The following is a 27,969-nucleotide window of genomic DNA, read 5'->3' on the forward strand; positions in this document are numbered from 1 at the left end:
TTTTACATGAGTGATTAAAGATGACAACAAAGCTCAAAAAATACTATTCTGAAGCAGTAAATATCCTGCTATATTCAATTCTGCCAGAATCAATGAAGTATAAGGCCATTCTTAACTCTGCAAAACATTCCAAATTATTAAATCTTGTTCAGGCAAATATAAGTTTTCAATACTAACAAGTGGCACTTATAATTTTTATTACATTAACATGTGTTTCTCATTTGAGTATCACAATACTCATATAGAGTTTATAGGGTATGATTTGGACCAAGTAACACAATAAGTAGGTGGTAAAACCAGAAACTGAAAATGTCTTCTAATCCCTGGTTCACTATTCTTCCCACAACATTATGCTGCCACTCTTTAAGGTAAACAGCATTTGATGCAAATGGAAATTAAAAGAGTCAAAAGTGTCTAAGAGAAACCAATTGCCTGAAGTCTTCAGATGAATGAAGAAAAAACAATGTACTTTCATAGAGGCTCTGAGGACAATGATTTTAAGACACACCCATATCACCAGAAAGAAAATCAGTGCCAATTACCTTTGCCAATTAAACTATAATACGATGCATTCTAATCACTTATACTTTTTCCTCACAATTTCATACTCTAGGCCAAGAAGGCCATTGTTATTTCTTATCTTTTTGATAATAGCCATTCTAACAAGTGTAAGGTGATATCCTCATTGTGGTTTTGATTTGCATATCCCTGATGATTAATGATGTTGAGCACCTTTTCATGTACCTGTTGGCTATCTGTATATCTTCTTTGGAAAAAATGTCTTATTTAGATCTTCTGTCCAATTTTTAATTGGATTGTTTGTTTGGGATGCCTCATTGCTTGAGAGTACTTCACTACTGTCTCTGAGATATTCTTCTAAGCTAATGACACCCATTCTGCACGCTTTGATGGTGGTGCTTTTTTTATTTTTATTTTTATTTATTTTATTTTTTTATTTATTTATTTTTTTTTTTTTTGCGGTACGCGGGCCTCTCACTGTTGTGGCCTCTCCCGTTGCGGAGCACAGGCTCTGGACGCACAGGCCCAGCGGCCATGGCTCATGGGCCCAGCCGCGCCGCGGCATGTGGGATCCTCCCGGACCGGGGCACGAACCCACGTCCCCTGCATTGGCAGGCGGACTCTCAACCACTGCACCACCGGGGAAGCCCAGTGGTGCTTTTTTTGACCTTACCATAAGATGTTAACAGAAAGTTTGTGCACAACAACTAGGGTGACATTTCAAATAGCAATGAAACTTACGCAATACCAACAATGCACGTTAACTCAACTGATGTGATAGTATGAACAAGTTCACACATGCACTGAAAATGACAACTGCAACGCTACCTGGCCCACAGTGATTCTAAGATGCCATGAATTGTAAAATGCATACCAATTTGGGGGATATTAACATGTGAAAAAACTGTGTATCTTAGAATGAATAAAACAAGGCGAGTTACACTGAAATATTGTATACATGTCGGTCACAGTTATCCAGATCTATCAAGCTGAGCTAAGCTAATAATAAAAGTAATTTTTAATTCTATTAAGTCAAAGGTACCCTTCCTACTTTTTTTTCTCCCAGTTTATTTGAGAATATAATGGTCAAAGGAAATTTCTGTTATCCAGAATAGATGATCAAGAACAACCAAAAAATAAAACCTATTGATCTATTCTACTTTTTGAAGCATAATGTGAAAAACGGGAACATATCTACCATATCTAGATCACAATGAAGTAATAGAAAGATCGTTTTTTAGAAGTTTCTAGTTATTTTTCTCTTCTGTTAAATGTCATAATGGCCCTAAAAAGCAGAAATTAATTCTACTCTTCTAATTGAGCAATTGCTGCTTTCTCTTTATAAACAATCATTTTCATTACATGCATTTAAAGGTGGCTTTACATAGAAAGCTTCCTACGGGTTTAGAGTTTAGAAACCACACTGAGGAAAAGGCTGTGCAGCAATATAAAGACATCTTGCCTTAACCATTTTTAAAAAAATCATTCCATGGAAAAAAGAGGAAAAGGTCAACTCTTTTTAATCAAAACTTGGCGGGTGGGGGTGGGGTGGGGAGAAAAAAAGTTTAATTTCTACCTAAGTCCCTTAAGAAGCACAACTCCTTTAACAGAATAACACTGTATGTTTGATAAATATATTTTATTTCCAAATTTTATAACTGTGAGATCAAATGATGCACTTTCACACACCTGAAAGAGGTCCAGCAGGTCCCCATATCCTAGGGGTTTCCTTGCTCTGAGCAGTTTCACTGCAAAATTGCAGTTTTTATCCTGGAAAAAAAGAATTAAACTAGGATACCCCACTATGAATCACACTAATAGGGGTTAATAAAAGTTTTATTATAAATTTTAACAGTCATTAAATAACAAATTATAATTCTTGTGAAAGAAATAAAATGTGATGCAGACGTGATTGCTACCCTCAAAACCCTTAAAATCTAGTTATGGGAAAGACTGATACTTCTAACATTAAAAAAATTTTAATGGTTCAAAATGTCTGAAAATATTTTAAATGATTCAATATGAGGAAAAATAAAAGTATGAGCAGCTTCATCTTAAAAGTACATTACAGGAAAAGGAAGAATGATGTTGGTCCAATCGGTTAGTAATTTTGCAAAAGAAAAAAAATCTAGGTCCTCATGTCACCCCATATATTATAAAGAAAAAATCAAACCATAGAAAAACTAGAAGACAATGAAAATGATTATCAACTATGTGGAAGGAGAAGGACTGCCTAAGTGGAGCGCAACAAATAAGAAAAATTTGTTAAATTATGTAAAAATTAAAAGCATCTAGATAAAAAAATTAAAAGGTAAATGATGCAGAAAATATGATATAAACATGATGAGAAGTTAATATTTTTGCTGTATAAATAGCTCAATTTGATAAAGAAAACACAAAAACTCCAAAAAAAGTAATAATAAGAAGAAAATAATTTAATAATTCAGAGAAAAATGTTCAACATTAAAAAGAAATGTCAATTAAAATGAGAAGCCATTGCTTGTTCAATTACCAAAAAGCTTTTTAAAAATAATAATCTGGCAAGGATGCTATAAAAATATACTCACATATTGTCAGTAAAGGTATAAACTTTTATCTTTTCAGAAAGTGGTATGATGACAAATTCTAAGAACATGTTCATGCCCTTTAATTTAATAATTTCATTTCTAGAAATGTATCTTAAAGAAATAATTCTAAATATTGAAACATGCCTAACATAAAGGAATTGTTAAATAAACTACAATCACCTGATGAAATATGGAACAATTTAAAAAATTAGAAAAGATGGCATCAAAAAAAGTATATATGATATAATATTATAAAAGGCAGGATACAAATTAAAACTGTTTAATGTTTTTTTAAAAAGGGGGGAAAACAATAAATAAGAACACATTATATGGCAGAAAATCTCTCTGACCCATTAGGTCAGTTTGTGAGCAAGGCATTAAGTACAGCCCCCTGTATCTTCTATCCCAGATTACAGAAATAGTCTACCAACAGACCTCTGTCTTACTGATGATACACTGAAATAAACCTTTCACACTGCTGTCAGAGTAATGTACAGAGTATAAAAATATTAATATGAATGTGTCACCTTCCTGATTCAAACTCTTTCCATCAAGCTGCTCAGGAAGTTACACAATGGCAATAGTTGGACAGTGTATCCAAATAGACGGAACTGTTTTATACCGCATGTATTTAAGTAACTTCCCTTACTTATAGCTTCTACACCTTATTTGCCTGGCTAACTCCTTTACAAGCATCAAGACTCAGCTTCAGATTCCCAGGTTGGGTTAGGAGCCTTCCCAATGTTCTCGTAACAAGCCTGTCTATACTTCCATCTTGGCATTTACCATACAGCCTCAGAATTTTCTGTTTAGGGTCTGTCTCCTTCATTACTCCATTAACTGGCTGACATGAACTAAATATGACAAAATTCATGTACTCAAATAATCATAACATGAAAAATTAAAGAAAGGTAGAAAAATATACTAGAGGCAGAACTCAGAGACTTACTTGCATTTTGGAGTGACTCATTTATTAGCCTACATTTAAGGAGGGCTTACTATTTATTTCCCATGTAATGTGCTAACTACTAGCAATATAAGGGAGAATAAGATATTGATCCTGACCTCAGGAAGTATGTCATTTGGAAGGGAAAATTTCTGGCAAAGAACTCCAAAAAGTAAATGGAGGAGCAGGTAAGCTAAACAGAACAAATGGCACAAACATACTTTTCAAATATATTTCTTGTATTAACATATAGATTGCAGATGAATTCTATTTCCCATCTTCGTATCTCCCCTAGTGATTCTTACATAATTATTTCTTTATTAAGAATATGTTATATGATATATTCTATAGATGTTCGCAAGATATCACAGGTATATGTACTGATGAATTATAATATACTGAAAAAAATAAACAGATAAATTACCTTTTAATGTCAGAAAAAAAATTCCAAAGTATATTTACTCACTGCTACATAAATTAGAGACCTTTTAGTAATAAGACTATGTAGCTATGAAAAGGATGAGGGAAACTGTGAGGAAAGAAGAACACAAATCATACATAATGATTATCTATGTAAAAATTCTCTATGCATACTGACAGTAGATGAAAGCAGTCATAGGTGGATGTAACTTATGGTTTTCAGTTAGGGGTTAAATATACAATTTTAAAATATCACAACTTCATTGAGCTCCTTGTTTCAAATATTTATTAAAATAGCAGATTCTCTGTTTATGTAATTTCTGTGTAACACAAGCCTTCTCAGTCAATTTCAAGTATATTTATTGTAAGCTGGGATAATAAAAACAATTTGTAATATACGGCAGTCAAATGTAAGAGTAAGGTACCTGGCCTTCTAAATGAAAAACTTTATGTTGCTTGCTATCTCTCATTTGCAGTTTTATCTTTAAAGAAAAAGGCAATGTTGAGATAATGATCTGTATATTTGCATCGATGCTGACATTACCTGGCATAGCATTCCACTTATGTCAGCATTCATGACAGCAGTGAAAACAAAGAAAAATAAACATTAAAGGAGGATGCTTAAAAGAAGGGGAGATGTAAAGCAAAGACTTATTCTGCAATGTAAATAAACTTTCCTTGGAAAATAAATTTAAGAAAAAAAGTTGGTTAAAATCTATGCTAAGTACTGTTTAATCAGATTAGTCAATCCTAATTAAGGGTTCTGATTTTTATAGCAACCTTTTATATTTTCTGAATATGCAGAGATATCTGAGAATTCAGTATCTCATTTCATTTGAGACTCCTCAATTGTTTGATTTCTTTAACATCCATTATAGCACAGAAGTAGTAACCTATAGTCTTTAGAACTACAGAGAAGTAAACACTTCTCAGTAAATAAAAAAGTTAACTAAAAATTTTTCTCAGTGTTAACTATGCCTTGAATTAAGTACTTTAGAAATGACCTATTGATTAATTTAAATTCTTTCCTTTTTCTTAGGAGCCTTTGATTTTTCAAGATGACAGTGGTCTAAAATTTACAAATTTTTACTTATCAACTGCTATAAATACTTGGTTAAAATACTAGAAAAAAGTTTAAATGCTAATATAGCTCCTCAAGTACATGGTTGGATGCTATGGATATTAAAGCAAGAACTATTAATTGTATGTGCATAAAGATTTGTTCTAACTTGATTTAAATAAAGCTAACTGAATTAAAATGAAATTAATAGCCAGCTTATATATTAAACTCATACTGAGACAAAATTTTTCTTACTTGCCCTTAATATGAATTAGACACTTTACTTGGTACAGAACTCTGTAACAGACAGTGATTCTCTGAAGAAATCAGTCTTTTTAAAAGTTCTTCTATCAACTACAGACTTAATGAAAATTTCTATTACTAGAGATTAAGGACTTACCATGATATCAGCAATGACAGTAGCAAATGTAAATATTTGTAATGATATTCTAATATGATTGGCCTATGATGTCTCCAACTTAAAAATACCCAGGCCCATAATTTATCTGGAAACATTAATTTCCTCATGGTAGCTAATCAACCCAACATGCATCTCCCAAACCCACTTGCCCATCCTCCCAATCCAACCATACATACCTGTGCCTTTACCCACCACTTCACTATACCCCTTTCCTCAACATGCACACAGAGCATTATCCAATGCTGTGAATAATGTTATAAAACTCTTTGGTGTTTTGTCAGAATGTTCAAAATCAGAGAAGCTGTGAAAAACAGATGCAACTTAACAGGGCTAACCCTAAGCTGACAAGTGAAATCCACTCTCACCTGTCACCCCTAAACTGCCCCCAAAGTCTTCATTACATTTTGTAATACTGTTTGAAATTCCACCATTTAGGGATTTACTGGTATTCTTCTTTTAAAAATGTAAAGAGACTTGAGAGTTAAACAGATTCTCTACTATTTGGACTTTGTGTACATTAACTTAATAGGACTGCTTTTCTCCTATAACTAGCTGAGACCAATAGCACTACTGGAATTGGAAATGCAGATTGAAGGATCAGCGAAGTAAGCAATGGTTAAATATAAACACCTGGGAGGGAGTAGCTAGTGTCAAAACCTCACGATACCGTGGCAGCACACTGCAGCAGGAAGAACATGGGCTCTGAACAGCCTGGGATTTGAATCTGATTCCACCACTTACCATGTGACCTTAGGCCAGTAACTTAAATCTCTTTGCATCTCAATTTGCTCTACTATTAAATAAGAGTATTTCCCCACAAGGTTGTCATATAAGAAAGAGTGGCCCAAATGCCTCGCATGTAACAGGTTCTCAAAAAATGCCAGTTTCCTTCTTTTCCATGTTCATTATTGAGGCAAGAAGAGAAAGTCACCAAGGAAAAGGAAGAAGCAGACTGAGTATCAAAAGGGTGCCAGAGAGAAACTCTTGAAAATTCCTCCCTGAAAAGCAGTGTCAATCAAAAGAATGTTAAGACAACACTTTTCTCTGTTTTTCCCATTTTTTCTTCATGACCATGTTGTCTTAGTCTCAGGACTCAAAACTCAAATAGTACTACTACTAAGTTTTTAATGCTATATTATGACCTTCTTATATTTTATTAAAGATAAAATAGGTCTTAGAAGGTGGTCTGAGAACCAATCTGCCATTCAATTCAACAAATATTGATTGAATGTCTCTTATGGGTAAGATGTATCTTAGGTGATTGATAAGAGGTGGAGGACAATACAAAGAAGAGTAAGAAAGATCCTTTCCTTCAAGGAGTTAGTAGTTTTAAGTTTTCTGATTTCAGAGAATCGTACAGCATTCATCTCTGGGAAACCCAATTAGTTCATAAATTAGGGACTTTCACACGTTCTTTATCATAATGGATAGCATGTTGGGGCATAAGAAAGAGATGCTATAAAAAAACTTACGGGTTTTAAGATTCTACTTTTACTGTTGGTCAAATTTTCATTAATTGTTGAATTTTTAATGCAAAAAAATTACCTGCCAAAATTTCGGTGTTTCGTGCAGCTATTGTTTTAACTTTTATTATTCCTGATTCAGCAGCCTGCAAGAATAAAAATAATTAGAACATAAAACTTACTATCAACATGAATTATCTAGGGAAAAGAAATCATATATGATAAAATCTCAAGCACAGAGTCAGTCACTATTATTTTTTTATTTCCAAACTTCAGATACTAAAGCCTGGTAGTGAAACACACATTAAATGGAATAAAATGTGATTAATTTGATTATTCACATGTAAGCTCTGCACTACAGCATGTTGCCTTTCTATGCCTTAAAATGCACTGGGAATCCCTAGTCTCTCACATTTAAATCTTCAGAAAATAAAAAATAATAAACAAAAACAAAGCCTAATGAAAAAAATTAGGTTTCTCTTTCCCATTTCACACTTCTCTCTCAACCATAAAAAAAATTGCAAAACACTGCAAAATCAAGTAAAACTTCTTTGAATTAGAAGAGAATGAATAACTAAGAACTCTGTCACTACTTTTAGATTGCGTTTTTTTAAACACACATTCAGTTTTCATAAGGTGTGTCAATCACTTCAACATAAGTATGTTGAGCTGGCAGTACTTGAAAGTCATATGGCATTTTACACTATGCCACAGAACTGCGGTGTTCAATATGGGAGTCATTTGGCTACATGTAGCTACTAAGCACTTTATATGTGGCTGGCCTGAATCGAGTTGTATTCTAAGTATAAAATATACACTAGATTTTGAAGACTTAGTATGGAAAAAAGAATGTAAACTATCCCTTAAATATTTACATTGATTAAATGTTGAAATGATATATATGCTGGGTTATATATATACTGGTTTGAATATACTGGGTTAAATATTATATATTATTAAAATTAAATGTTTCATTTTACTTTTTTAATGCAATTTAAAATTACATATATGGATTGCATATTCAGCCCACATTATATTTCTACTGGACACTGTTGAGATAAAATATTGATATATAACATCCATTACAGAAACTCAGGACATTTTTACTATCGAGAAATATGCCTATTTTATACTTATACTGATCTCCATGCCTCCAAAAATAATAAATACTCATATATGTTCAAATTTTCCTATTAATTTGCTTGCTACTTGTTCATTGATTTCATCCCCTACTGTTTACTAAGAGACAAGTGGTAGCAGGCTCTAAAGATTTAAAAATAATTATGGAAGAACCCAGTGTCCTTTGGGTTATTAGGTTGAGGACCAGTGGATTAATGCATAAAACAAATAACACATTGTAGGCTATACGATGTATAGTAGACCTTTGTCATTTTGTTGGCTTCCAAGCTCGTGAAGCCCTTGCCTGTGATCGGAGAACTCAACTTTATGAGTTTTGATGCAAGACAGAGCCTATCTTCTACTATTCAAAATTTCAACTGCCAGATACTTGTTTTCCCACATACCCTGGCAGCCTCCGATTATCCAAATAGGCACACCCGCCAGGAATTTTGAATACGGAGGCTAGTGGCACAGAAAAGCAGAGACAAGATGGAACTCTGACAACAGCCACAGTGGAGCCAGCATCTAGTTTCCAAGGGCAGTGATGGCAGCAGAACCAGTGGTGGCATGGGGTGGCCAGCACAACCAGCAGTGCAATCTAAGGCACCCAGTCACTGTTCAGCAGAGACAACAGTAATGGTCTCACTGGCAATGAGTTTTGCTGTGGTTCTTAGCTGTTCAGCCTTCCTTCGTTCCTGTAATTTCTAAGGCTCACTCCATCCAGCCTTCTACCAATTCTGTGAGACCCTCAATGTTTTATCAGTAAACTTAATTTCTGCTTAAGTCAGCCCAAGTCAGCTTTCATTGCTCACAGCTAAGAAGCCTAACGGATATACTACAACTTACTTCTACAACTTTAAGAGATGGAAATGTCCCACATTAAATGAACATAGCTACTAGCAGGAAAATATAGTCAAAATAAATTACTCCAGGGAAAAATTATTGATTTTCTGATTATCTGGGGGCAGTGCATATTAGAAACACCAGGAGCTTTAAAAAAAAAAAAGCTTGATGCCCAGGTTGCAACCCATTTCAATTAAATCAGAATGACTGCCAGTGGGAGTCAAGCACTGGTATTTTTAAAAATCTTCAGGTGATTCCAATATGTAGCAAAATTTAAGAGGCTACTGTAATAACATAAGCAAAAGATGATGGTGGATAGGCCTGAGGTGATAGTGACTGAGACGGTACGGAGTGGTCAGATTCTGGATACACGATGAAGATGTACAAACCACAACAAATTTACTACTATAAAAATTCAGTAACACCGAAATTATTATGTATACTTTGTTATACTCATACAGCATCTCAAACTCTCTTAGGTAATTTTCTTACTGAGCCAACTGAAATTAACCTGTGGTCACTGAGCTTTCTTCCATCATCATTTTCAAATGTTCAAACTCTCCCCCTCCTTACTATGGCCCTATGTACCCTGCATATGCTCAATTCAGTATTTCATTCTATTTCAGTATCAACAGAGACTGATCAAACTAAACCATCATAAATCCCAATGTAATCTGTCCTAACTTCCTGAATTCTAGTCAGTTTCCAAAATCAGTCCTGTAGCACAGTGGATGCTAGATGCAGGTAAAGGATTTCAAATTTGCCAGACACTATTTTGATTTCCTCAGATAAATAAGAATTGACCCATGTATGAATCATAAACAAGTTATAAAAAATATATATTTAACACATATTTTTATATGTACACACAATAAGGAAAATAATGAGTGCTTTTTCCTTAAGCAGTTCCAAAGTAACAAGTGTTTTAAAAGATATATAACCAGTATTTTCATTCAAAGGCTCAAGAAATCACCAAAAGGACTGTTTGTTACCTCAGATATAATTAGAACTATCTCACAGCTCCTAATTTTTTACATCCAACTTCCTATTGTCAAACTTTGAAACTGAACCATCTTATTGTCATAGGTACCCTGTGTTGCTGGAAAGTTTCACTATCAATGTTTATTGACAACAGTTGTATATCACAGTCCCCCTAGTCACTGCAGTGCTACTTCATACCTCAGCCTAGCCTACATCTTTAAGTGTCCCATATAAATGCAAGTATTCAGCCCAGATTTCCTTCTATTTATCAGAGACTATTCTGTGTGAAGAAGAGTCTTTAACCTCTTGCTTTAAAAGTAACCCCTACTCTGATTAGATACTTATATATCCATAGGGGAACTACTCAATTTTTTTTATATAAATTTTATTTATTTTATTTTTGGCTGTGTTGGGTCTTCGTTCCTGTGCGCAGGCTTTTCTCTGGTTGTGGCGAGCAGGGGTTAGTTACTCTTTGTTGCGGTGCGCCCGCTTCTCATTGCGGTGGCTTCTCTTGTTGCAGAGCATGGGCTCTAGGCATGCAGGTTTCAGTAGTTGTGGCATGCGGGCTCAGTAGTTGTGGTTCGCAGGCTCTAGAGCACAAGCTCAGTAGTTGTGGTGCACGGGCTTAGTTGCTCCGCGGCATGTGGGATCTTCCTGGACCTGGGCTTGAACTCGTGTCCCCTGCATTGGCAGGCGGATTCTTAACCACTGCGCCACCAGGGAAGCCCCTCAATTGTAAATATAGTTATTTTTTTCCTGAATTGGCCCTTATGGAAAAAAAAAAGTGTCAGTCCTGTAGACTTGAATAGGGATGATATAAGTTACGGTGGGTAACCTAAAATCTCTATTCCTGAGGGCAATCTATGAGTTGGGAAACAAAACCAAAAGTATTAAATATACTGCAGCATTTAATATTTGTTAATCTTAAAATTAATGTCTCTCAAGAAATATTTTTTTCTCTTTCTCAAAATTCTTTGCTTACCCAAATAGACACACCCACCAGGGACTCTGAACATGCAAGCTAGCAGTATAGAAAAGCAGAGACAAGAGAGAATGCTGACTCCTCTTTCAAGAGCACACAGAATATGCTTGGCCTCACTTCTCAATAAACTCTTCCTGGGCAATCTCAATCCTATGGTTTCAATTACTTTCTAAAGGCTGAAGAATCCTAAATTATATTCCTGTCCCTTAACTGTCTCCTAAACTATAGGATTTATTAACCTATATATGTTAAAGGCACCTTAAATTCCAAATATTCAAAACGGATGCTATTATCTCTCACACACACACCCAACTTCCACCTCAGCCCCAGAAAAACCTATTTCTTCTTCCTATAATCTTTATTTTTCCAAACAGCAGCAGCACCCATCCAGTCACTGACCAGACACCTGGGGCTTCTCCCTCATCCCACAAATATAATCAGCCACAAAGGCTATGTAGCGCACATCTCTTATACTCTTTTTTCTCCTCAAATGCCACTTCTACACCTTAGTTCAAACTTCTCATTATCAACCTAAACTAAGAGATTTCTCTACTTCAAATCTTGTCCTCCACCCATCCACTGTCTCAACTCTTCAATGGTCCCCCAGAACCCACCTCTACTAGTGTTTCTCGAAACTGAGTAGTGTAAGGACATCTTTTAAAAGTAAAAAAAAGAAAAATCTCATGGACCTATCCAGTCACTGACATATTTAAGTATTTATAAATAAAATTAGGAATAAACTCCTTATTTTTATAGCTCTTAAATTATAAAGCCAACACATTCACAATAAAGTGAACACTAAGTTAATGTGACAAATAAAGCTTTGCTGAAATTAAACCACTGCTAACAACATGAAGATAGTGCAGGTTTTTTTGATTTTGGCACTCCTGTAGTACCATGAGCAGTGACAGAAATAATTTTTTCCACCACCTTCTTTCTATGGCAAGTATCAAAAAGCCCTTCCATCTTTGTGGGCTGTCTGTGGTTTGTACCTATGGTTGATCCTATTCCTCCTATGATATGTCTGTTTCTCTACTCTAGCTGTAAGCCCCATGAGGATAAGAAATATATTTCATTCATCTCCCCATATTACTAATGCCTATCACAGTACCTAGCATACAGGGGCTATGTAATAAACATTTCTAAATAAACAAATGAAAAGTTCTACACAAAGGGAGGGACTTTACTGCCCACTCACTGAAAAATAAAAATACGGAGGAAATTTGACCCAGAGATTCACAAAATGTCATCAGGACTGCAGTTTCACTTCTCTACCATTCTCTTGGTTCTGTCCTGTTCCCTGGGTAGGTTCATCCTCAGGCTGCTCCCAATCTTGGCAATAAAATTAGTTCCAGCCATTCTACACCTCACAACTTCATATGACACTATCCAGAAAGAGAGAAAAGGTCTCTTCCAGTAGCTCTTGAGGAAGACAGAGGAAGCTTTCCCTTTCCAGGATCACTCACTGGCATTATGTGACTTGGGCAGAAACAGAGGTGGGGATAGGGAGGGTTAAATTAGATTAAACGAATCAAGGTATCCTAGAGCAAGGAATGAGATTAATTCATCTAAATTCAAAGGGTTGAAAATGAAGGACGAGTGCAGCCTACCACTGAAAGAAGAGGGAATGGATGAGAGGAAGGGAATTAGCAAATGTCCACTACTAGAACCACACACAAATTTACAATAATGATAATACGCTTCTCTTCACCAAAGCTTCTATGTTGTATTTTAAAAAACAAAACAAAAACCATATTTATTTTTAATAACATCTATGAGAGTACAGCCTCAAAATTAGAACAAATTTACCAAAGCTCCAAATTAATTATTCACAGGACGTAGCATGAAACAAGAGCTAAAAGAAGAAATGTGAAATTCAAGTTAATGGCAAGTTAAGGAGAATAATCAAAAGAGGAGAATATCAAAAGATACTAGGGAGGTATGAAGCTGCCTGTAGACTTATGATTTCAGATGTCAGGTAAAATCAAAAGACCTAAAGTCAAGTTCTCACTTGGGAATACCTAATAGATCTAGAACACTCCCTAGAGGACAATATGCTCATTAAACAATTACTACATTGAAACCAATAAATTTTTCTTCTGTAACATGTAATTAGTCTAAAATCCCAAAGCTCTGAAAAATATATACCTACATGGCATCCTATTCAAAATCTCTGGACTAAAAAATAAAAACAAAACAAAACGAACAAAGAAAAACCTCTGGCTTCTAGGAAACAAATTTCCTTTAAGATACATATCAAATGAAAGACTGAAGTGCAGATTACATGTGGATAGCTAAAGATATATATGTGGTACACCTACATATATGGTATCCCTTTTTTTCCTTCTTTAAAAATTTAATCTCCAACAAGTATCTAATTAGCACCTCTCAGATATACAAATGCTTTGAACTATGATGGACAGAAGGATAAACAAAGATGCAAAACTGACCCTTAAGGAGCAATTTAGAAAAGAAATACCATAGCAGAAGGTAAAACATAAGAGTTATAAGGGTGCTCACTTTGGCAGCACATATACTAAAATTGGAACGATACAGAGAAGATTAGCATGGCCCCTGCACAAGGGTGACACGCAAATTCGTGAAGCGTTCCATATTTTTAAAGATGTTTAAAAAAAAGTTATAAGGAAATAACTTATAAAGTAAGCTTATATGAAAGTTAAGAAAGCAGAGGAAAACATATTAGCTTGAAAATTCTGGGCAGGAGCTGCAACTGTTCTTGCCACAGCAACCAGCTAGTACATGGCACACAGCCGGTGTTCAAAAATTATCTCAGGAACAAATGAATGAATATATGAATGAGTGAATGAGGGAAGAAATGAGAACATTATCTGTAAAGTTGGGTCATTCAGGCAACAAATAAATAAGCAACATGGGTTAAATTAAAGGTAGAATTTTAACTATAAAAAGATGGAAGGAGGTGATTCCAGGACAGCAAAAGGAACCTCAAAAGCCACAGCATGGAAGAGGGATGGAGTATTTGGAGAATGGGCATATTTGGCATATGAAGAGAATATGGGCATATTTGGAGAATGAATAGCAGGCAACAGAGTTTGGCTGAATTATAAACACATTTGAGGAAAACTGAGGGTGATGAAAGAAGGTTGGGAAGACCAAGAAGGTCTTAAATGCTATGCTGAGGAGTTCCATAAGTACAGAGTAGCCACTGAGAGTTTCTGACCTGTTCAGGTACATTAATCCGGTGGTAACATACAGAATGGTCTTTTGTGCCATTAACGCACATCAAAGCTCAGTCATAAGATTGAAACCTGGAGCTAGAATAATAGCTAAGAAAATAGAAAAGAGGTGAGATATGTTAGAAATTACAGAGTTGGAAGGAACATCTGACAATGAATACAATGTAAAGAGAGTTGAGGGAGAGAAGACAACCACATATAACCAAGGTAAGCAACAGTGATAACTACCATTAACAGAACAAGTGAAATGTGGGGACAGGACAAGTTTTAAGAAAAGTAAGTTCAATTACCAGAAGTTCTATCTGAAGTATGTGAAAGATACTCTGGTAGATGTGTTTAACAGATAGGTGGAAACACAGGTCTAAGCTCAGTAAAGAGAGCAGAGTTAATGAAGTAGACTTAGAAGTCATCAGCACTGTAGTAAGGCCCGAAGCAATGGGAGGAGATGAGAGTGCAAAGGAGATGAGCACAGAGAAAGAAGAGGTCTCAAGACAGAACTTGGGATACACCTATATGTAAAGAAAAAGAGAAGGAATACTGAGAGAGGGAGGAGAAATAGGAAAGTAGAGTGTTACAAAAGTCAAAATGAGAAAGATGAATAGCAACAAATAGCCAAGTTGCAATAGAGTCAATGGATGCAACATTCCTAACCTAGTGGAAAGACAGTATTTTACTCAACTCTTGAGTTAACTTCAAGAAGATAAAGGCAGTTTCTCATTGATTTTTGTATTTCCTGCCATGATTTACACTTAAGAAACTAACTTCTATTAAATGATAAGAGTAAATAGCAAAACCCTCTATTTTCTACATGGTTAAAAATAAGCTACACTTCTATAAAAGAAAAAAGGAGGAAAATATTTCCATTTCCGGAGACTGTCTTCCTTTTTGGTTTATTAGCCTGAAACAATGTCTTTTATTTCTTCTATGTCACCAAAGCACAATGCTAAGAAGATAATACATTCTTTTTTGACTAAACTATGTTTTCATTGACATTTGCTCTCTATTCATTTTCATGAAAGTAAAAATACAATGGTCAAAATCTTAGTAAAAAAATAAGCTATGTATGCTTTACACTTTAACAATAAATTTCAGTGGCTCTGGTACTAACTTTCATAAATATATAAAACATGTTATAGACTAATCAAAAGCTTTTTAAAAAGCTCTCATTGTAAAATGCTCTTAGAATACTGCAATAAGCTTGTAAAATTTTCCTAGACGTCCTAGTGAAAATGTTACTGCTTATATTACTCTTGAAGTTAACATCTAAAATATTTATCAGAAGAAGATGAATTTAATAGACCCTAGGAATCTAATGTACCTTTTCTGGAATAAAGTCAACAGCAGCATAAAAAGAAGAGCAGAGTCAAAATCTAAGATCACTAGCATGTCTATGTAACTATGTAAAATTGCATTATACAGGAAAGTAAGTCTTGACCAAAATAATTTATAACTCCTTACCACACTTGTCATACTGCTCTGACTAGTGTTGATAAGTTTTTTGAATAAATTGTGAAAACTAATTTATTTCAGTGTATAAAACATGGATTTATTCTTTATGCTAATGAGGGAAAGAACACAATTGGCTGTATCATGAGCAAATTTCTCTGACCAACGTCAACAGGAAGAAAACTATAGTACGTTATAGGATACTAAACAAAAACAGCTCCCAATTAAGCATGTATACATGATCCAGCCCTCATTCTTCACTGTCATAAGGTCCTGAAAATGAGATCTTCACCCTAGCAGAAGAGCCAGCTGACTTGGGCCTCAGTCCCCAAATAGCTGGTTGAAGGGACAATCCTGTCATGGTAAGTAGAGGGCATCTCTCTCACCAAGGGTCCCCGCTCAGCCAGCTAATGCATAAAAACAACAGACACTGAGGAACTCTACCACAGGAACCTTTGCTTTTATAGGCAAAAATCCCTGCCAACCAAAACTTAAATGTATAAGAAGAAACAACGTACATAGCCTGGGAAGACTACTTGTACTTTATTATATACACCCTTACTGATTCCACTTCATTTAAAAAGAGAGAGGAAAAACCCCATCCTCAATCCTAATTCTGAGCACCTCAAGTCAAATGACCTTCATTCCCTTTCCTCTTCTATCACCCACTCCCTGGACTTCGTCATCCTCTAGTGCAGCACCACTTGGCAATCTGAAATCCAATATCTCCACTTTTGTCCCTTTTGTCTTTATCCTTCTAGCTCTCTCACTCCCCAATACCACTGTTCTTGGATTAAAGTGTTCCAATTCAATCAAATTGCTGCTAGTCCCTTATCCTTTCCATCCTGCAATCAATCAAAGTTGTCTTGGATTGCCTTCTTTGGGAATCCAGCCTAGATCTCATGATCCATCGTCATTTCAACCATTTTTCCTGTGAAGACTCTTAAGTGTTCCAAGTCACTTTCTCCTTCACTTCTACAAAGTGATCCACTGCTCCCCTCAAAGTTCCTATCACTATTTTCACCACAAACTGCTCCTAGCAACAAGCTTGTTTCCTATCTTACCAAGAAAACAGAGGCCATAGGTCAAACTGTCCACAACTTCCTATCCCTCCATTATGCCTCTCGTTCAAATTTATTACATTCAAATCCATTTTTTTCTTTTACCCTTCTTCTGTCAGAAGATAATGTGTCCCTTCTCAGATCGAAAGCCAGTTCATACACTTAAGCCCTTGAAACTCCAGCTTTCTCAGGGACCTTGCTCTAGCCAAGTATTCCCTTTCTCTCCCATATCCCTAACCTTAGTCACCCCAGCTGCCTCTTTCCCTTTAATGCTGTTATTTCCCGAAGTTCCTCCTGATATTTTCGTTCTATACACTCTTCCTGGACTATTTTATCTACTCCTATGGTTTCTACTAACATGTATAACTGATACGCCTAAATCTAAAATTCTAGACTTCCCTCTTAAGTGCCAAACCTTCACTTTCAAACACCTACTGATCATTTCCACTTGGATGTCACACATAAATCTTAAACTTAATATTCATGACTACTCATTTTCTCCAACAACATTTTTTCCTCTTAGTGATTTACCCAGTTTCCCAAGCCAGAAACCTGGGAGGCATCACAGATTTCGCTTTCTATATTATGAAAAGGTCACTGTGCCCTGGTAATTTTGCCTGCTACATCTCTCTAATGCATACTCTCTCTTTCACACACGTCTACCACAGTACAAGCAACTTTCTGTCTACCCCTACTGCTACCTCAGTGCAGACAATCATCTCTATAAAATTTGCTCTCTATGCCTCAATCTCAATCCCCTCTAATTCTTCCCTTCAGTACTGTTACTGTAATGTTACTGAATATAAATTTGATGTTACTCCCTCTCTTAAAAAACCTTAATGGCTTCCAATCACCTTCAGCATGAAATTTCTTTTACGTGGAATACAAACATGTGCTATTTCCTCTGCCTAGAATGATCCCCTTCTTCTCTTGGCTGGCTTCTACTCATCCTATAAAGACTCGGCTCAGGAATTACAAACTCGCTCTGACCAAACTTCTAGGCTCAATTAGATCCCCCTCATCTGTTTCCACAGAGTAGTGCCTGCAAATAGAAATGACCAAAAAGGTTTTATTCGTTAAATACATAAAACCTCAGAGTTTACTGCCTCTGAAGGCCACTGAATATCAATTACACAAAAGTGATTTTACAAAGTTTTAAAGTAATTTTTAAGACAATGAAAAAATTTTTCATACAAATATTCCAGAACAAATCAGCTAGTACGCCTATGCTAAAAAAAAAAAAAAAAAAAAAAGGCTTCCCTGGTGGCGCAGTGGTTGAGAATCCGCCTGCCAATGCAGGGGACACGAGTTCAAGCCCAGGTCCAGGAAGATCCCACATGCCGCGGAGCAACTAAGCCCGTGCACCACAACTACTGAGCTTGTGCTCTAGAGCCCGCGAGCCACAACTACTGAGCCTGTGTGCCACAACTACTGAAGTCCACACGCCTAGACCCCGTGCTCCGCAACAAGAGAAGCCACCACAATGAAGCCCGTGCACCACAGTGAGGAGTAGCCCCCACTCGCGGCAACTGGAGAAAGCCTGCACGCAGCAACAAAGCCCCAACGCAGCCAAAAATAAATAATAAAATAAATAAATTTATTAAAGAAAGAGAGAGAGAGAGAGAAAGAGAGAAAGAAAGAAAGAAAGAAAGAAAAGAAAGAAAGTTATATTGCTGAAGCATGAAAATTCATATTTAAGGAAAATAAGGAGAAAAAAGAGGAAGGACTGTATTGCTGTTATTATTTAATTACTATCTTTATTATAAAATGACAAAATGATATTACAGCCACTATAAAAACAACTTAATATGCAAATTGTTTTGTAAATGAAAACAATTAAGTTGGAGAAAACTGTAGAAAATCCAAAGATAAGTAATAAATATCAGTAAGTAAGACATTATCCTTTATTAACACTCTTTTCTTCTGTTTTTGTAAAAGATTTGAAATCTTAAAAAATCCAGATTATTAATTAAGAAAAATATTAGAGCCAAGCACTATGGCCAAAAAGGTAGAAATTATTAAAACTTAAAGACTAAACATAGAATGTCTCACTTCATTCTACCTTGTTTATAAAGTAATGGAGAGGGACTTCCCTGGTGGCGCAGTGGTTAAGAATCTGCCTGCCAATGCAGGGGAAACAGGTTCAAGCCCTGGTCTGGGTAGATCCCACACGTCGCTGAGCAACTAAGCCCGTGCACCACAACTACTGAGCCTGCACTCTAGAGCCCATGAGCCACAACTACTGAAGCTCGCGCACCTAGAGCCTGTGCTCCGCAACAAGAGAAGCCACTGCTTGCCGCAACTAGAGAAAGCCTTCACACAGCAAAGAAGATCCAATGCAGCTAAAAAATAAAAAAAAAAGTAATGGGGAAGGAGACAACCATTCCAAAGCACATATGCAGTTAGAACTGTATTGTATTAAGTTCTTGAGCAGGCTTCTAAGTAGGTCAAAATGACTGTTTTTCAGATAATGTTTGTGAAGATACTGGGAGAATGTTAACCAGAAAATCAGTATACAAATGGAAAAGCTTCTTATACTTAGAAAGGCTTTGCCTTAGGGTCTACCAAGCACACTTCTCCCCTGACCCCCACCCTCCCAAAAAATAAATACTACTAAAAACTTACCAGTTCTTTTAAGAACAAAAATCAAAATACAGCACTGCTATCAAATTACCAGGGAAAATTTAATTCAATCAAAATATTTCTTGAAAGTCAAGCCTCCCTCCTAAAACACCATCACTATTAGGCTAATTAATTACTTCATTCTTGTTTTACACTTGTGACACAGTCAAGGTTTTTTTTTTCAATTCCTAAAGGACTGCCCTAAGCATATTAAAAGTGCCACTGGTTAAGAAGTCAAAGTTCTTATATCCAACAAATTCTTGTGGAGCCTGTACTATACACAAAATTATGTATCAGAGATAATCACACCAAAAGTTACTTTTGCCATAACCTAGAAGACGAGGTGCAATTACTAAATACCTCTTTAGCTAAGGTTCAAGTAAAAAAAGCTAATGAGCTTTACTGAAAGTTCCTAGATTAGAAAGGGATTGAGTTTTAGAACTTTGTAAATTAGCTGTTTGGAGCTCCGAATGCATTTTCCAATAGAAATAATGTAATAAATGGCAATTAAATCCACAAGTCAGCCCACAAAAGCCTATGATACAGAGGAATCACAATTTTTATATGGATTATAAGAACTGAGAATAGCCGGTTCTATAAATTATTGTTAAAATTACAAAACAGGATTTGAAATTGTCTAATTTCCTTACAATTAGAACAGCCTATTTCTTTAAAATTATTTAAAATGGCCAAATTGTTTTTTGTGTGTGTTTTCTTGGCCAAATTCTTTCAAATACTTTTTATAACTTTGAACAGATCATACAGAGAAAATAATGAAAATCCATATCACAACAAACTACTGACTGTCTGAAATAAAACTTATAATAGTCATCTTTCCAAAAGTGGCACATCTGGTTTCCATCATTGGGTAGGTAATATTTTCTTACTTTATTAAAAAAAATACTAGATGGAGTTTGTTGAAGAATGATGAGACCAAAGCACTTACAGAAAAGTTAAGGTTCCTTAGAAGTCTAAAACTCAAACTTTACTGGGTAAGTTCTAATTATGAAATTGCAGGTACTCCAAACTACATTAAATAGGAAGAAATATAAAATAATTGTTTTTACAAAAATGTCACTGAAATATCTTATTTCAGAAACGTGAAAAGAAATTGAGAGGCATCTTTAAAAAGTTTAAGAGAAATAAAATGGCATCTTAAGATAAAAAGCCAATAGAGACTAAATGTTAATAATTTCAATTCAGGAACTATTTGGAGAATTTAATTTGTATATATTATTAACTTGAGTCTGTTTAATAATAATACGCTTTTTCCCTCTTAAGACTTTCTCATCATATTGTAATAAACCCACTATTTAACCCTATTTTACATCAGAAAGAAAACTGAAGCTCAAAGAGGTTAAGATGTCTTTCTGTTTTGCTAGCACTTAAATTCAGGTGTATTCTATTTGACTCTAAGCCCAAACTTCTCAGTACAGTATTGCTCATAACAAGGCTTAAATGATTCCTGTGGCTCTTCACTGTTTGTCCTAAGTCAGATGTCTCCAGATAATTGAACACTTCATGAGATTGATAAGAGTTAAGCTGCATGACCCATGACAAAGAAGGAAAGCTACTTCCAATTGAGCGATATATACTATAAACGCAAAGGGGCACAGACTGTACAACAACTATGATTATTAGTTTTTAGAAGCAACAAACATAAGTTTCTGAATCCTGCCGTGACCAATTTAATGTTTGAAAACGGCCAGAAAAGGGGAGGGTACCATACACCTAGCTGAATTCGCTGAATCGGCTCAAGCCGCGAACTTCGTTCCTAAATCTGGTGGACAGGACGGTAGAGAAAATGAAAGCGCCTCACACTCGCCAAAGCAAACTATAAAAACGCTTGTGGAAAAACCCACCGGCTCGTACATCTGGACAGGTGGAGGGCCAAAGGGGAATCAGACAGGGCTGGAAGATGCAAGTGAAGGACGGGGTCTAACAGGACCGGCTATGCTCACCGTGCCTTCTCCCGAAGTCGCCCGAAGCTTACCTCCTTGACAGGTGGGAATTTCTTCTTGCATTCCAGGGACAGGGCCCGCAAGTCGCTCTGCATATTCTCCAGCAGCTTCTTAACCGCCTCGGGGCTGTTGGTGCCAGACATGATCCACCAAGCTCCGTGCCAATTCCTGAGCGGCGCAAACGAACTCCGGCACTTGTCAGCTCCGTGGGGTGACCGGCAGCTTCTTCCAGGCGCCTCCGGCCCTTGGGCTGTCCGCCTCTAGAGCTCCGCGGGGGCGCGGCCCGGCCTGGGCAGCGAGCCCGAGCGCCCCCGACAGCCTCCTCGCAACTCCCCCGGCTCTTATCCGAGGGGCCCCCGCAGTCGCCCCGCCCCGCTAACCTCCGCCGGCTCTGGCAGAGGAGCCCACAAGGTGGGCAAGTCCCTCCCGCTGACGCAGGCCGGGCCACACAGGTTGTCACCAGCCAAGCTGGTGAGAAGCTTCAGCGATGTCTCCCTAGACCTCCCAGACTCCCCGACGCCATTAGCCGAGTCGCCCACAATTCCGAGCGCGGCCGGGACACGTCAGCTGCACTTCCGGGCACCGCGGCCACCGCCTCCGCCGCGGCCAACCCGGGCGGCGAGCCTCAGGCAAGGCGTGGCCAGGGGCGTGGTCACGCTCCGGGCGGGCCCGGATCAGGCCCGAGGCGCTTCCCGAGGCCCCCGCTCCCGGCCTCCGAGCCGCGTTAAGGCGCAGTTTGCCTGGAGATTCGCTTCCTTTTAGGTGACAGGTGTCTGAATAGAGTCCCTGGTACTCGTTGTTGTACCTCTTTGCGTATGTTTGTGTTAAATTATATTTCGGTGTAAACAGTTTGCTTCCTTTCGGATTAATCTTCATTTGTCTTGTCCCTCTTCATTTCTGCCCCTTCGAATCTCGGGGCTAGTGGCCCCAAATCAACGCTTACCTTCTGTTAATTTTTCCCCCCTGAGGACCTAAATTGCAATTCCTCCACAGAGTTGTACAAAGCATGCTGGTCCACTTATTGCGGAGCAGTCACTTATTTTCCTAATCTGTAAAATGGAACATTAAACTGCCCTCTATTCCAAACCCTTCGCTGGTTTTCCATTTTACCCAAAGTAAAAGCCAGAATTCCTCTTTTCACCTACTTGGCGCTCTGCGATCTGTCTTGCCTCCTTTACTGCGTGTCTGTCTCCTCGCTAAAATGAAAGTTTCAGAAGCGTTGGGGGTTTTTGTTTTGTTTTATTTGTTTCTGTTTTGTTCCCTGCTGTATCTCCAGTGTTTAGAACAGTGCTTGGCGCAAAGTAGGTGATCGATTAATATTTGTTGAATGAATGGATACCCTACTAAAAACAGCATTTTGATGCTCAAATAAGGAACCCATATAAAAGCCTTCATTAGGTCTGAAGTGCCAAATACATGGGAGGCAAAGATAAACAGAAACGTCATCTGTGCTTCTCCGAAGATCCAGGTCAGTATACTTTTGCCCAAAACATTTCGCAGCTAATGAGTAGGAAGCAAAGAAAGGCAGAGGGAAAGCCTGAACCAGGGTAAAGGTAGGAGATGAGGAAATGAACACCTTCAGACAACTGAGCTAATGACACCTTTACAGGACGGAAGACAGGGACCTATGAGATTTTCAGTGGGCAGCAGTGTTGGTTGTAAAATAAGAAGGCCTTGCACCACAAGTAATTTGTAAACTAAGTAATTTCTTTTTTTTTTTTTCCTCTGAGACAAAGCAAAGCAAGGGTGAATAAAGGTGGCAGATGAGGTAAAAGTAGGGAGGTCCTAGAACAGTAGCTTGGATCATTTGTGCCTATCACACAACTTCTGGGAAACTTGACAGCTGTATTAAAAGATGTGAATTTAGCAAAAAAATAAAAATAAAAACTTTGGCAAAATTGTCACAAAAGCAGCCACAGACAATATGCAAAGGAATGGGCACAGATGTGTTCCAATAAAGCTTTATTTCCAAAAAAAAAGAAAAAAACTTTGGCAGAATACAGGAATATGTGGCAGATGTTATTCTTGAGGTCCCAGGGAGCTTTTTAAAAATGAGCCTCTAATAACTGGCCTAGTAATCTATGACAAGGGTCCCCAACTCCCCAGGCCATGGACCGGTACTGGTCCACAGCCTGTTAGGAACCTGGCCGCACGGCAGGAGGTGAGCGGCCAGCGAGCAAAGCTTCATCTGCCGATACCCATCGCTCCCCATTGCTCGCATTACCACCTGAACCATTCCCCCACCCCGTCCATGGAAAAATTGTCTTCCACGAAACCGGTCCCTGGTGCCAAAATGGTTGGGGACCGCTGCTCTAGGATCAAGATCCCATCTAGTGCCTTTTTCTATGTAGCCAATTTTTCTATTGAAATTTATTTGTTTTTTAAATTATTTTATTTATTTATATTTGGCTGCTATGGGTCTTCGTTGCTGCGCATGGGCTTTCTCCAGTTGCGTCGAGCAGGGGCTACTCGTGGTTGCAGTGCACAGGCTTCTCATTGCAGTGGCTTCTCTTGTCGCGGAGCTCGGGCTGTAGGCACGCGGACTTCAGTAGTTGTGGCACGTGGGCTCAGTAGTTGTGGCTTATGGGCTCAGCAGTTGTGGCGCACGGGCTTAGTTGCTCCGCGGCATGTGGGACCTTCCCGGACCAGGGCTCGAACCCGTGTCCCCTGCCTTGCAGGTGGATTCTTAACCACTGCGCCACCAGGGAAGCCCTATTTGTTTTCATTATTAGTAACTTTGGCATGATTTACTCAAAATCAATCTTCCTAGAGTCTTTTACATCTCTATTATATATAGTTGAGGTAATGAAGTTGGAATTCATTGATTAAAAGCAACACAAAATGATTTGAAACGCCAAAATTTTCTTAATATGTAACAATTACCTATATCTAGTATTCCGTAAATTTCTTTAAAAAAAACAAAAACAAATAGTTTTCCACTTACATATGCCCAGAGAGGCTGTATTGCCCTGGGAACAATGCATGACTTTATGCTGAAACCAAGCAAGTTAGCAAAGGTAAAAGCAATTTTTGGTTTCACAAGTTAAGAAATCAGATAAACTCAGGAGTTAGCATTCTGGAAACAGAATCATTTCTCTTTTAGTACCAAAAACAAATTTTTCAAATATGTATTATTGTTTTCAGGTATATCAAGAAGTACTTTTTAAATTGTAGCACACCTGTAAATGTTGGTATGAGTGTAATGTGCCTACAGAATCTTCCTTCATTGAAAATTACACTAATAAATGCCTGATAAATCTAACCTTTTATTACCATAAATAATGCTTTCACAGCATTATCAAATAGTAGCTAAGCCTCAGGCTCTCAAGTCAAAAAGCCCTCCATTTGAATCTTCGCCCTGTTAGTTACTACCTGGGTGACTCCAGCAAATTATTTAACCTCTCAAATGTTCAGTTTCCACTTATTTATTTATTTATTTATTTTTAAATTTTATTTTATTTATTTTTTTATACAGCAGGTTCTTATTAGTCATCAATTTTATACACATCAGTGTATACATGTCAATCCCAATCACCCAGTTCATCACACCACATCCCCCCCCCGCCCGCGGCTTTCCCCCCTTGGTGTCCATACATTTGTTCTCTACATCTGTGTCTCAACTTCTGCCCTGCAAACCAGTTCATCTGTACCATTTTTCTAGGTTCCACATATATGCATTAATATACGATATTTGTTTTTCTCTTTCTGACTTACTTCACTCTGTATGACGGTCTCTAGATTCATCCACATCTCAACAAATGACCCAATATCATTCCTTTTTATGGCTGAGTAATATTCCATTGTATATATGTACCACATCTTCTTTATACATTCATCTGTCGATGGGCATTTAGGTTGCTTCCATGACCTGGCTAATGTAAACAGTGCTGCAATGAACATTGGGGTGCATTCTACTTCTTTAAAAGAAGAAAATACAAGTGCCATCCTCATGAGGTAGTTCTAATATCTAAATGAGATATTGCAGGTAAAGCACAATACCTAGCACACATTAAGTGTTGAGTAAATGTTTTAAATAGAAAAAGGTAACTTTTGAGGTCATTACTCATGCTAAGTCTTTTATTAACTTCTAAATAGACTTAATTATCAGCAAGTTTTAACTTTCTAGTTGAAAATTAAGAAACCCATCTTTTTCTGAGCCTTTGCTATGAATCTTTTAGAAAGTTAATCTAACAATGAGCATGTATTCATGTGTAACAAGAAAACATCTAATATCATTCTGAAACATCTATCTCAGTTTAATGATGACATACAAATATTACTCAATCTACCTTTCTAGTTGTTCAGTCCCTGAGATTTCATCATCATTCATTTATTCTCCTCTTGGACTTTTCTCTCTTTCACCTACTCCTTAAATATTAGTATTTCCCAGGATTCTGTTCCCTGCTCTCTTTTCTTAATTTATCCTCCCAAGTGACCTTATAAACACCATGACTTCAATTCCTACCAATCCATTGATATCACCCTATATAACCTCCATTTTGACAAATACCAATAGAATGTCCAGATTAACAGAAATACCACAATAGGGATAACACTTGGATTTACATATCTAAGGGATACAGAAAGGAATATAGTTGTAATATCAGCCAAGACATGAAAGTGCAAGCTTCTAGACCTTCCAAATACTCAGACCTTCTGGAATATATAACATCAGAACTTCTGGAAACTTTACTTCCCCTTCTAGTCCTAGCCTTATATACGTAAAGCTAAACTGGTCCTATACATAGCCTTCTGAAGAGACTGCCTCACCTAGGCAAGGTAACTCATCAATCTCAGAGTTATACAATGTACAGTGTGATAGCTAAGGTGCAGTACAGAGGATATTCAGACATGAACAAATCCTATATTCTCAGCTTCCCTAGGCTAACACAGCCTAGTCCAAGAGCATCCCTAAAGTTAGTGCTATGGAAATAAAACAAGAAATTGTTATTTCAGATATCTCTGAAATTCATAATATCAAGCCCTTATACACAAAATTATAACTCCAGAGCTCTTGTGTGAGATCCAGATATGAACATTCCACTGCCTACTGGACATCTTTACCTGGAAGTTTCACTGGCACCTGCCACTCCTCCCCATAAAGGAGTCGGTCCTCTTCATACGTCACCCTTCTCAATGAAAGGCATCACCATCCACCTGGTTGCCCAGACGAGGAAACTAGGAATCAGACTTGACTCTGCCTGCTCCCTCACTGACTACATCTAAGCTGAATCAAATTCTGTTCATTCATCCCCCTTCGTAATCCAATTCATCGATCATCCATCACCATCTCTCGCTGATTTAAAACAGATTCCAAAGTATAATCTCTACCTCTAGTCCATTTTCAACTTATTTCCACATTGGTCCCAGGGTCTTCTTTCTGAAATGAAAATGTGAATCCCTTTTATAATTATTGTTTTGATTGAAGTCCAAACTCCTTTTCATGGTGTACTAGTTAGATTATTTTTAGATACCTCAGGCAGTAGGGGTTCAAAGAATAGTGCATGAGAAAATGAGAAAGGAGTTTCAACCACAAAGCCAGGCCCCATGGGAATATAGGAAAAGCTTGGCTTCAAAGAGCCTAGAATGTAGTTTGAAAACTAGAAAAACCTTTGGTGTCTGTACTGCTTGATTGATCTCAGCAGCAGATGCATTTTGCTTCCTTCTCCCTAGAATGCTCAAGTATTACCAAGACACAGCTACCCTATGTTTCTACTAATATTTCTCCTGCCTCTTCCAACCAGTTACCTCACTCCAATTCTACACATCAGTGAGATTCTGTTTTCTTATGGCTTCTGTTTCCCCGTGTTTTTTGCTACCTCATGGTCTTTGCTGCTTTTCTTATTTCTCTGTGTCTATTTAGCTTCTGTCTCACTACCCTACCAACTACATATGTTCTCTTTATGTGTCACATTCATATTTCTAAAGAGAAAGAATCTAAGTAGTTCTGCAAATCACATATATATGGTATATTCCTATTTTGCTGTGCTTTTTGCTGGACCACCTCATAGGTCACCAGAAAGTTTACAGATTAACTGTTTTTGGAGCAGGGGACACACCTGGTTCAAACAGCTGTGGTCAAGGGTGATGGATCTATGTGGTTAGGGGAAGGTTCTCATGTGGTACAGAACATGGGCATCTGTGCTGAAGAAAATGTATCAGAGATCTGTTAGTTGAATGAATTAATAAGAAATTTTATTTGCAAATGTGTTTGTAAGTGCTTTCTTATTCACTTTTTATCAGCAATTATATTTTAATTATTATTTATAATCTAAAGCATTTGGAGATTAAAACTATGTTAACTCATAATTAATAGCTGTTATGAATTTAATTTTAGTTTTAT

The 27,969-nt window shown here is 37.1% G+C and overlaps 1 protein-coding gene across 3 annotated transcripts in view; it reads right to left on the minus strand.

Annotated features, from left to right (window-relative positions):
• MON2 (MON2 homolog, regulator of endosome-to-Golgi trafficking) overlaps positions 1–22,149 on the minus strand; it is a 125,009-nt gene extending 102,860 nt beyond the window's left edge. For 2 of the 3 annotated variants that reach the window (XM_081249975.1, XM_081249974.1), the window contains exons 1-2: positions 21,659–22,149; positions 7,479–7,542 (exon numbers count right to left, since the gene is read on the minus strand). In XM_081249975.1, coding sequence (XP_081106101.1) covers positions 7,479–7,542; positions 21,659–21,769 — 175 coding nt within the window. In that variant the 5' untranslated portion in view covers positions 21,770–22,149. Of the gene's footprint in view, positions 1–2,208; positions 2,290–7,478; positions 7,543–21,658 lie in introns of those variants that run through there. The other variant, XM_081249976.1, reaches the window with a different exon arrangement.
• Between the last annotated feature and the right edge of the window lie 5,820 nt (positions 22,150–27,969).

This window comes from Mesoplodon bidens (genome assembly GCF_964165515.1).
Source record: "Mesoplodon bidens genome assembly, chromosome: 11".
NCBI lineage: Eukaryota > Metazoa > Chordata > Mammalia > Artiodactyla > Ziphiidae > Mesoplodon > Mesoplodon bidens.